We start from the raw sequence: 11,619 nt of genomic DNA, 5'->3' as shown, positions 1-11,619 counted from the left end.
ATGAAAAAAAGGGGGAGGAGACGACACAAAGACAAAATCTGCTAAAAAATGCTGGTAACAGCAACAAGAAAACCCCAAACCCAAAATATCTGCCCTGCTGGGTGCCATAGACCCCTCAGCACCGACATCCTGCACCCATCGCCTGTCACCGTTCCTCATCCACAGGGCGCTTGGACCAACCCTGCAAGGTCCTGTCATCTTCCCCTCCTTGCTGGGGTGTCCCAAAGCCACTGCCCTCACCACTTTTGGTGTCCAAGTCACCTTCCATCCATGCTGCAGGGTCCCTGGGACACCCATGCAGGGTCACAGAATGTTAGGTGTTGGAAGGGACCTCTGTGGGTCACCCAGTCCAACCGCCCTGCCGAAGCAGGGTCACCTACAGCAAGCTGCACAGGACCTTGTCCAGGCAGGTCTTGAATATCTCCAGAGAAGAAGACTCCACAACTTCCCTGGGCAGCCTGTTCCAGGGCTCCATCACCCTCAAAGTGAAGAAGTTCTTCCTCAAAAGAGCAACCTGCCTTTGCCCCGTGTGAGGCTCGAACTCACGACTTTCAGATTATGAGACTGACGCGCTACCTACTGCGCTAACGAGGCAGTGGAGGGTCACCTGTCACGGTCCCCTCTTGCTGTGGGTCCCCAGCCCAACGGCTCTGCAGTTCCCATGAAATCATCTTCCCTCCCGGCAGAGTCCCAGGGCCACCCCACAGGGTCCTGCGTCCCTCTCCCCACCTTGCTGCAAGGTTTTGGGGCAATCGATGCAGGCTACCCAGGTCACCACTCCCCTGGACATAGGGTCCCCAGATGACCCACATGGGAGTTCCATGGGCCACTTTACCCCTGTCTGCATGTTCTCCATTCCATCTGCGTGGGATTCCAAAAATACTGAGCCACCTTCCGATGGAGTCCAGTGCCCACCTCAGCTGAATCCGGGAAGCCTTGCATTTATCAGACCTTTCCACCACCCATATGACCACAACGGCCTCAGTGACAGTGACCGTGGGTGGCAGGGAGTCACGAGGCATCGAGGACTGTAGTGTTTCCTCACACGCCCCTTGTGGTGAGCAGACATGTCCCAGGTTCCTGAGCACACTGTAAGGGTCACATCTTTGACATCGATGTGGTGCTTTGGGGCCCTTTGGTGGACCATTTGGGATGGCAGGACATCCTAGACCTATCACAGAATCATAGAATCCTTCGGGTTGGAAGGGTTGCTCTCAAACCCTTCAACCCCTGGCCTGTATTCATAGCGGGGGTTGTCCTAGCCCAGGTCCAGGACCTTGCACTTGGCTTTGTTGAACCTCATGAGGTTTACACAGGCCCACCTCTCAAGCCTGTCGAGGTCCCTCTTGATGGCATCCCTTTCCTCCAGCATGTCAGCTGCACCACACAGCTTGGTGTCATCTGCGGACTTGCTGAGTGTGCACCCGATCTCGTTGTCTATGTCATTGATGAAAATATTGAACTGCACTGGTCCTAGTACAGACCCCTGAGGGATACCACTTGTAACCAATGTCCATTTGGTCCTCCTCTGTTCCTCTCCCTTGTCCCATCATCAGCAGAACTTCTTTGCTGTTTGCATCCCGCCTTGGTTTGGGCTTGGGGTAAGCAAGCTGGGTCCAGAAGAGGCAAAGCCCATTGGGACAAAGCCAGGAGCTGGATGCAGGGACACACAGATGTGAACCAACCCCTGTGAGCTGCCTTTACCTCTGACAGGGTAGATCTTGGCACCACGAGGATGCTCCTTCTGAACCCTCCTTGGCGGGGACCAGCCATCCTGTTGACCAGATTCGAAGTGGAGAAAGCCATCCCTGTGCTTGCCTTCAAGAACAGGCCCATAACTTTGTGTCCCTGCAGCCCCTGGCTGATCCCAGACCCTCCCTCTCCCAACGACCACAGGATATTTTGACACCGCGTGTGATGAGGAGACTTGGATAAATGAAATTGGGGTGGAGCTGAGAAGCGGGAGGGGGGTTGGTGCTGCTGTGGCTTTTGTGAACGCACCTGGATGGAAGGGTGCTTCTCTTGGTTAATTGTTGGGTGATTGAAACACGTTTCAAGCCTTTATATAGCTTAAAAATATTAAAACATCATAGCCTTCTGTTTCCATGGCAACAGAGACAACGGGAATTCATGGGCCTGCGATGTTGGCACCTTGCATTGTCACAAGGTTTAAAAGACAGCACAATTTTCTTCAAGGTTCCCTGAAAACACCACACAGAGAAGAAGGGAGGCCGTGGGCTGGAAGGGAGCAGCAGAGCCCAAAGCCCCATCCCGGGGCTCAGGGTTGTGAGCTTGGGGCAGTGGTGGCATTCAGGGAGCTGGGGCTCTGGCACTGGTTTCCATGCCTCCTGCCCGTGTAGGTGGCTGTGACGGATGGCCTGGGCACAGGTGGGAGGCAGGGCTCTCGTCATCTGGGAGAAGAGGACCATCGTGGGACTGAGGACACCTCTCTGCCATTCTCCCCAGCAAGGGTGGTGCAGGGCATTGCAGGTGCGTGGGGACAGCCATGTCCCTGCAGTGACTTTCCCCCTTTCTGGGAAAGGTGATCTCCAGAGCCTTGTATCAGGAAGAGTGTGGCCAGCAGGAGTAGGGAGGTGACCGTGCCCCTGTGCTCGGCACTGGTGAGGCCACACCTCAAACACTGTGTTCAGTTCTGGGCCCCTCACTACAAGAAGGACATGGAGGGGCTGGAGCCTGTCCAGAGAAGGGCAATGAGGTTGGTGAGGGGTCTGGAGAACAAGTCCTATGGGGAGCGGCTGAGGGAGCTGGGGATGTTTAGTCTGGAGAAGAGGAGGCTGAGGGGAGACCTTCTCACTCTCTACAGCTCCCTGACAGGAGGGTGGAGTGAGGTGGGGATTGGTCTCTTCTCCCAAGTAACCAGCGATAGGACAAGAGGAAATGGTGTCAAGTTGCATCAGGGGAGGTTTAGATTGGATATTAGGAAAAAATTCTTTACTGAAAGAGTGGTCAGGCATTGGAACTGGCTGCCCAGGGCAGTGGTGGAGTCACCAGCCCTGGAGGTGTTCAAAAAACTTGTAGACGTGGCACTTCAGGAGGTTCAGCAGGCATGGTGGTGTTGGGTTGACGGTTGAACTTGGTGATCTTAGACGTCTTTTCCAACCTTAAAGATTCTATGATTTTATGAAAGTCATGGGCCCATGCGGACATGCCAAGACCATCCAGCCTGAACACCAGGATCAGGCAGGTGCAGACTGCCAGAGCTTGGCCCAGCTCAATTGCTTACACATGTTCATAGAATCATCGAATGGTTTGGGTTGGAAGGGAACTTTCAAGGCCATCTAGTCCAACCCCCCTGCAATGGCCAGGGACATCTTCAACATCTTCACTGTTGGTCACAAGTGACTGAGTGGGTGCCTCTCCCATGAGACCCACTGCTCTGGCCATCCCAAGCGACACTGAGGCTCCAACCCAGATGTTCCTCTGCAGAAACCCTGACCACGGGGCTGGGAGTGTAAGCAGGACTTCAAGCTCCATCTTCTCTCCGGATGTGTCCTAGTTTCTTATGCATTGTACGTGCCTCCAGCCTTTACCTCCTTCCCTCCTCCTCCATGGTCCTTGCAGCTTCCTTGCTGGGCCCACCATCAGCCCATGCTGGGGTTTCCGATCCTCTTCCCTCAGCGAACGAGCACACCCTGGACAGCATCTCCATGCCAACACCAATCAGTTGGAACTGACGGCTCCATGCTTCCCATCTCCATCGCATCAGGTTTTGGTACCCTCAGCTCAGCTTCTTGCCTGTCCTACCCAGTGCAGGCAGCCTTGTGGTCTTCAGAGCTCATCACTTTACCTGCAAGCCCCAGGGATGCATCAATGGGTCTCTTCTTCCTCTGCGACACAACTTTTTATGGAGAACAACAGGGGTATTTTGTAAGTAAAATTCTAAGAACACCTAAAGCGTGTTTGATCATGTTTAACTGACACTGCAGGGCTGAAGGTACGTTATTTAATTACGGCAGAGCTTCAGAATTCGACACCGTTCTCGCTATTCAGAATGTGTCCACATATTCACATTTTTCATTGGGTGGAAACGTGCAGGTCACCTGCATCTTTTGTTGTGACCTGTGTCCCTAGGTGTTTGCTGTGAAGCTCCAACATCCGGAGTCATGGGAAGGCAAGAAATCTCCTGCTTTCAGCTCGCAAAATAAAGATGGATGAAAAGCGATAACTGAAACCCAGAAGACAACAAAACAGGACCTATCTCTTCTTACTTTTTAGACAAAACCCCCCTATTCGAGGAAGAAGGGCTGAAATTTTTTGCGATGAGGTTTGGTGAAAGACTGGCACAGGTTGCCCAGAGAGGTGGGAGATGCCTCATCCGTGGAAACATTCAAAGTCAGGTTGGATGGGGCTCTGAGCAACCTGGTCTAGTTGAAGATGTCCCTGGTGATTGCAGGGAGTTGGACTGGATGACCTTGAATGGTCCCTTACCACCCAAACCATTGATGATTCTACGACTAGAATCATCAAGGGGCAATGGGCAGTAACCGAAGCAGAGGAAGTTCCACCTGAACATGAGGAAGAACTTCTTCCCTCTGAGGGTGACGGAGCACTGGAACAGGCTGCCCAGGGAGGTTGTGGAGTCTCCTTCTCTGGAGATATTCCAGCCCTGGCTGGACGTGGTCCTGTGCAGCCTACTGTAGGTGACCCTGCTTCGGCGGGGGGGTTGGACTAGATGACCCACAGAGGTCCCTTCCAACGCCTACCATTCTGTGATTCTGTGATTCTGTGATTCTGTGACTATCTGATGACTGTCCATGCTCCGTCTTACCGCTTCATATTCAGACACCCTTCCTTAGAAACCTCCTTCAAATCTTAATGGGTCAAGGTTATCTCTGTGTGTCCAAGCTGTTTGTGTGTGCATCAGCAGAACTTTGGTCTCCACTTCATTGACCCCAGAGCTGCTCAACCCTCTCTGTTTCCGCTGTGACATCCGCCCATCCCACTCTGGGGGACATAATTTCCCGGGTTGGACATGGTCTGTGGACTGGGTGGGCTCTGCTGGCCTTAGCAGATGATGATTCCCAGCACTGGCCCAACGTTGCGCAGAGCAGAATCAATCTCCTGACACGCACGGCCGCTCTCCAGACACACGACAAGGCCAGCACGGTGGGGTAGACACAGTGAGATGTGGGAAGCTGGCTCTTCGGAGCCGCAGCAGTGCTGGTGCGCAAGGTGCAGAATGACCTCAGCTGCAGGCTGGTCCAGCTCAACACCTTCATTAACGATCTGGATGATGAGGCACTGCAGCTTCAGGAAGTTTGCAAATGACACCAAGCTGGGAGGAGTGGCTGCTATCCCCAAGTGTCGTGCTGCCATCCAGTGGGACCTCGGCAGGCTGGAAAAATGGGCTGATGGGGACCTCATGCTCTTCAACAATCACAGAACCATGGAGGTTGGAAAAGACCTTGAAGATCATCGAGTCCAACCATAAACCCAACGCTGCCAACTCCACCACTAAACCATGTCCCTAAGCGCCACGACTACATGTCTTTTAAATACCTGCCATGATGGGGACTCCACCACTTCCCTGGGTGGACCATTACAGTGCTTCATAACCCTTTTGGTGAGGAAATTTTTCCTGATAGCAAATCTAAACCTCCCCTGATACAACTTCAGGCCATTTCCTCTCATCCTATCGCTGGTTACCTGGGAGCAGAGACCGATCCCACATCGCTACAACCTCCTTTCAGGTAGTTGTAGAGAGCAATAAGGTCTCCCCTCAGTCTCCTCTTTCCAGACTGAACAACCCCACTTCCCTCAGCCACTCCTCATCAGACTTTATCTCCAGACCCTTCACCAGCTTCATTGCCCTTCTCTGGATACGCCCCAGCACGTCTCCTGAGCGGCCATCTCCAATGCTGGCTGCTCTCTCTTGGTCATCAGCTGCCCATGTTTGTGTGTGGGACACAGAGGTCCCCTCCCCAGCTCAAGGCAGGGGGGAAGAAGTGGTGAGAAGAGCTGAAGGGGAGATTTCTAACCATCCCACAGACACCCTTCCTGTCCCTGCTATGGGGGTGCTGGTGAACCCCTTTCCATGATGCATGCGAGACCCATCAGAAAGCATGAGACAGGCTCTGCAGCAGTTGTTGGAAAAAGTAGGGCGGAAGGAGGCGTGATGTTCTCTGTGGGACATGCCGTGGGATGGATCTGCTGAGCCTTGCTAGGCAGAGAGACCTTCTTGAAGCCACGGGAGCCAGGTGGGCTTGGGGGGACTCGGTTTGTGGCCATCCAGCTCCTAACTGCAACGAGAGTGTTGAGCTGGTCCCTAGAGCAATGGGTGGCCCAGTGACACCATTCTGTCCCTCCAAATCATTCACCTTCTTGAGCCTTTCTCCAACAAAGCTTGGATCTAGAGGCCAAACTACATCAAAGGTTTGTTGTGCACCACACCATGGGTGAGCGATCCTGGAGAAGGGGTCAGCTCTGGCTGGGGACAAGCTGGCTAAACCTACCCATCGCTACAGGCCTGGGGTCGCCCTGCTGCCTTGTTAGGAAGAAGACCTACTTGTAGATGGGCTTGGGTGACCATTGCGTACATCACAGTGTTGTTAGCCATCCCCAGGGATGGAAGCGGGAAGGCGGAGAAGAGCAGCTCCACCGACCTCCAGAGCACAGCGGCATGGATCAGCCTGGGACGAGTGACTGCCGGGGTGAGACAGGGACACAGCGTCTTCATGGTCATGGTGGAGCAGGTCCAGAGGAGGCCACAGCAGTGATCCGAGGGCTGGAACCTCTCTGCTGGCAGGAAAGGCTGGGAGAGCTGGGACTGTTCAGACTGGAGAAGAGAAGGCTCTGGGGAGACCTTAGGGAGGTCTTCCAGAACTTCATGGGGGCCTACAGGAAAGATGGAGAAGGACTTTTGACAAGGTCATGGAGGGACAGAACGAGGAGTGATGACTTTAAATTGAAAGGGGGGAGATTTAGGTTAGATCAAAGGAAATTCTTCACCATGAGGGTGGTGAGGCCCTGGCCCATGTTGCCCAGAGAAGCTGTGGATGTCTCCTCCCTGGCAGGGTTCAAGGCCAGGTTGGACAGGAATTTGAGCGCCCTGGTCTAGTGGAAGGTGTCCCTGCCCATGGCAGGAGGTTGGACTTGATGATTTTCAAGGTCCCTTCCAACCCAAACCATTCGATGATTCAGGTCACCAGGTCCTACGTCAATGCTGCAGCTAACGGTTGTTCCTCGCACGCTGCAGCAAGTCAGAGGAGAAGACAACCCTGCCCGCGTCAGGCTCTGCTGTCCTGAGGTTTTGGTGGGTGTCATGGAGCTGCTTTTGACCCTCAGCTCCAAAGGGTTGGGGACAAAGGTCCTGGACAACTTTGTGCCCCAGGAATGGGAGGAATGACGTTGGGTGGGGAGAAGTTGTGTAAACCCTAAGCTCTTCTGAGCTTCAAGTTTGGTTTCCTTGCGTGGTCTGCCAAGCCCATTCTGGTCCTCCAAGGAACAGCAGCGAACTGGTGGTTACTGGAGCAGAGCCTGGGGTAACTGGAGCAGCCGTTGCTGAGGTCAGTCCATGCTTCGGTGCCTAAACCCCATCGCGTTGCTGAAGTGCTGGTGGTTTGAAGATGAAGCAGAACCTGGGATGTCCCACAAAGCTGCTCCACGGCCGGGCCCATCACACAACACATCCACGGTGACCTCATCCAGGCCCGGGTTTTGGGGCCGGTTTTAATCCAGTTTCAATCCGGTTTCTTCACCAGATCCCACCCGAGGTTGCGGTGAAGAGCACGTGGACCAAATCCCATGGGCTTCCAGCAGCCTATGTGCAGGATCAGGGCGCGAAGATGATGGCCATGGTCTTTCTTGGATCAGGGTGTGCAAGGGATTCTTTATAAATCAGATGAAATTGAAAAAATTTGATAATATTCCAAAACTAAATACTTAAAAAAAAACCTAACCCAAAAGAGCAACGTCAATCTGAAGCAGCAGGAGAAAGAAGCCACCAGGAAAACACCAAAACGTTAAGAACCCACCATTTCCCAGGTCCTGTCCTGCACCGGGAACATCTCAGAGGAGCCTGGAGTAGAAAATGTGGCGCTCCGGAGTCTTTCTGCCCCCCCCAAAAAAGCCACCAGTTGAACATCAATGAGAGACGTTACAGCCATGGCGAAGAACACCCAGGAGCCGCAGGATGGAGATGCCAAGGCCGTCGTGGTGGGGCACCCGGTTGGTCAGTGTCCTTGGAATTTATGAGTTGGGAATGACGTTGGGGCTCCAAAGGGAATTGGAAGTTTTGTGCATGTTTTAGGACAAAATTCGTCCCCTCTCCTGACGGATCGGAAGCCAGAAGCTGGTTCTCCTGACTCAGCATTTTCCTTGGGTGAAGATTCCTGACGGATTCGGGGGAGCTCCAAGGTCTCTTGGTGGCCTCAACCCAGGTGGCCGCCATGGGACGTTCTGGACGTTCTCCCCCACCGTTCTGAGCTTCGTCCTGGGGGTGCTGAGGTCGTCGGGGTTGGGGGGGACAACAGCGGTGGGGACGCCCACGGTCTGGGGTGGGGTGTCCCCTCGGTCTGGGGGTCCCCATCCTCGTCCATCCTGATGACACCTTGGAGGTTCTGGGTACACTGGGACGGGTGGAGGTTGGGGAGGGGTGTGGGTGGGCACTGGACCCACGGGTGCTGTGGGGTGCAGGACCCACGGGTGCTGTGGGATGGGAGGGATGCAGGACCCATGGGGGCTGTGGGGTGCTGTGGAACGTGGGGCGCACAGGACCCACAGGCGCTGTGGGGTGCTGTGGGGTGCAGGACCCACGGGATCTGTGGGGTGTGGTGGTCAGAGGACCCACGGGGGCTGCGGGGTGGGGGGATGCAGGACCCACGGGAGCAGTGGGGTGCAGTGGGCGCAGGACCCACCAGGCGATATGGGGTGCTGTGGGGTGCAGGACCCACGGGAGCTGGGGGGGGGGGTCGGGAACAGGACCCACGGGGGCTATGGGGTGCAGTGATCACATGACCCACGGGATCTGTGGGGCGCAGCGGTCACATGACCCACGGGATCTGTGGGGCGCGGGTGGGCGCAGCACCCTCCCCTCGCCCCGCCCCGCAGCCCCTCCCATCACCCCTCGCTCCTCGCCCCGCCCGGAGGCGGTGCCCAAAGCCAGGCGGTGGGCGGGGCCAGCAGGCCACGCCTCCCCCCTCCTCCTCCTCTCCCCATTGGCCGCGCCGCCCCTGTCGCCGGGTGACGGCGGGACGCGGCGGGGGCCGCTCGCTTGGCCTCAGTCAGCGGCGGGGCGGCCGCGGGTTCGGTCGCTCCCTCCTCGCTCCGGGCCATGGGAGGCCGAAACGGGAGCGGGGCCGCCGGCGGGCGGTGATAGGACGGCGGGAAGATGGCGGAGAGGTGAGGACCGGCGCCGCGGGGTGGGGTTGGGGGGGGCTTGAACCCTCCGAGAGGGGCTTGAACCCTCTGAGGGGGCTTGAGGCCTATGGGGGGGGGGGGCGGTTGGGGGCTGCTCCCCCTCTTCTGAGGGGCCCAGGCCCCCCTCGGCGCCCCGGGGGCCCCCCGGGGCGCCGAGGGGAGCCTGGACCCCTTTTTATCACCCCTGGAGGGAGACTTTCCCCTTTCCCCCCCCCATATAGCTCTGTGGGGGGGTTATGGGGGTGCCCCCCCGCTCTTTGAGGTGCCCCGAGGGGTGTTTCCCCCCCCCCCCCCCCCCCCCCCGAGTTGTTTTTGGTGCTCGGGGTGGGAGGAGGGAGATTGGGGGGGGGGGGGGGTTGGGTCTCAACCCCGCCCTGGTTTGGGGGGGGGGGGTGGATCCCGCCCTGCTGCTTGTGATGGGGTTGGATCCCCCCTCCTTGCTTCCTTCAAGGGGGATATGGGGGTGTTGGACACCCCCTCCTTTTGGGGGGGCTGTGGGGAGGTTGGATCCCCCCTCCTTCTCCCCTTTTTGGGGGGGGCTTTGCAGGGGCTGGATTCCCCCCCTTCTCCCTTTGGGTGGGCTTTGGAGGGGCTGAATCCCCCCCCCTTCTCCCTTTTGGGGGGGCTATAGGGGTTCTGGATCCCCCCCTCCCCCTCCTCCCTTTTGGGGGGGCTTTGGAGCGGCTGGATCCCCCCCTCCCTCCTCCCTTTTGAGGGGGGGGCTTTGGAGGGGCTGGATCCCCCCCCCTCCTCCGCTTTGGAGGGGCTGGATCCCCCCCCTTCTCCCTTTTGGGGGGGGCTTTGCAGGGGCTGGATTCCCCCCCTTCTCCCTTTGGGTGGGCTTTGGAGGGGCTGAATCCCCCCCCCTTCTCCCTTTTGGGGGGGCTATAGGGGTTCTGGATCCCCCCCTCCCCCTCCTCCCTTTTGGGGGGGCTTTGGAGCGGCTGGATCCCCCCCTCCCTCCTCCCTTTTGAGGGGGGGGCTTTGGAGGGGCTGGATCCCCCCCCCTCCTCCGCTTTGGAGGGGCTGGATCCCCCCCTTCTCCCTTTTGGGGGGGGCTTTGGAGGGGCTGGATCCCCCCCCTTCTCCCTTTTGGGGGGGGCTTTGGAGGGGCTGGATCCCCCCCCCTTCTCCCTTTTGGGGGGGGCTTTGGAGGGGCTGGATCCCCCCCCTTCTCCCTTTTGGGGGGGGCTTTGGAGGGGCTGGGTCCCCCCCCTTCTCCCTTTTGGGGGGGGCTTTGGAGGGGCTGGGTCCCCCCCCTTCTCCCTTTTTGGGGGGGGGTTGGAGCGGCTGGATCCCCCCCCTCCCTTTTTGGGGGGGCTTTGGAGTGGCTGGATCCCCCCCTCCTCCTCCCTTTTTGGGGGGGCTATGGAGGGGCTGGATCCCCCCCCCCTCCTTTTTGGGGGAGGGCTATGGAGGGGCTGGATCCCCCCCCCTCCTCCTTCTTGGGGGGGCTTTGGAGGGTCTGGATCCCCCCTTTTCCCTTTTTGGGGGGCTATGTAGGGGCTGGACCCCCCCTCCTCCCCATGGGGGGCTATGGAGGGGCTGGATCCCCCATCCTGTTTCCTGTGGGTGCTCTGCAGGATCTTGGGGGGGGGGGGGGGGGCTATGAATCGGGCTGGATTTCTTCCCCCCCCACGGGATGCAGCCGGGGAAGGGATTTTCACGGAGGTGTAAGGTGTGGCAAGGCGAGGGGGGGGCCGTGGGGGTGGGTGGGGATGCAGGGAGCACGGTGGGGGGGAAGGGCTGCAGCAGGGGAGGAGGGGGGGGCTGCACTGTTTTTTGGGGGGGGGTGGGGGGAGAAATGGCTGAGCTGCGGTGTTTGTGCTGGGTCGGGGTTTATTTATTTGGCGTGTGCGGTGGATGGCAAGCTGCTGGTTTGGGGGGGTTTCCACACACACACCCCCCCCTCCCTTCTCTGCGCCGCTCTGCTGCTTCCCCAGACCCTGCATTCTCCGGCTGCAGGATGGGAAAATTTTAAATTATTTTATTTTTTTGTTTTTAATTTTTTTCCTCCTGCTGCCTTGGCGATTGCAGTTTGCATCAACCCTTGAGTGACCTCTACAGATAAACCCGCAGCTGCTGGGCTCCGGTTCCTCACCTGGCACATGCAGCTGGGTGGGCTTAAGAGGGGGGGGGTGGGACCAAAAAAAAAAAAAAAAGGTTTTTAAAAGAAAATTAATGAAATGGGGGAGCTGGGTGTGAGCTCTTGGGGACCACAAGCAGCAGGTGGAGAGTGGA

The 11,619-nt window shown here is 57.4% G+C and overlaps 1 protein-coding gene and 1 non-coding gene across 4 annotated transcripts in view; one reads left to right on the top strand and one right to left on the bottom strand.

Annotated features, from left to right (window-relative positions):
• Positions 1 to 521: 521 nt before the first annotated feature.
• Positions 522 to 594, bottom strand: TRNAM-CAU (transfer RNA methionine (anticodon CAU)). Its single transcript has one exon. It is a non-coding gene; the product is annotated as a tRNA-Met (tRNA).
• An 8,617-nt stretch (positions 595 to 9,211) lies between these two features.
• ARHGAP39 (Rho GTPase activating protein 39) overlaps positions 9,212 to 11,619 on the top strand; it is a 173,871-nt gene continuing 171,463 nt past the window's right edge. For all 3 annotated transcript variants that reach the window (XM_075415425.1, XM_075415426.1, XM_075415424.1), the window contains exon 1: positions 9,212 to 9,360. In XM_075415425.1, coding sequence (XP_075271540.1) covers positions 9,350 to 9,360 — 11 coding nt within the window. In that variant the 5' untranslated portion in view covers positions 9,212 to 9,349. The remainder of the gene's footprint in view (positions 9,361 to 11,619) is intronic.

Source organism: Opisthocomus hoazin, chromosome 3, assembly GCF_030867145.1.
Source record: "Opisthocomus hoazin isolate bOpiHoa1 chromosome 3, bOpiHoa1.hap1, whole genome shotgun sequence".
Classification (NCBI taxonomy): Eukaryota; Metazoa; Chordata; class Aves; order Opisthocomiformes; family Opisthocomidae; genus Opisthocomus; species Opisthocomus hoazin.
Note: the sequence above shows the minus strand (reverse complement) of the source record. Positions and strands in the feature narration are given on the sequence as shown.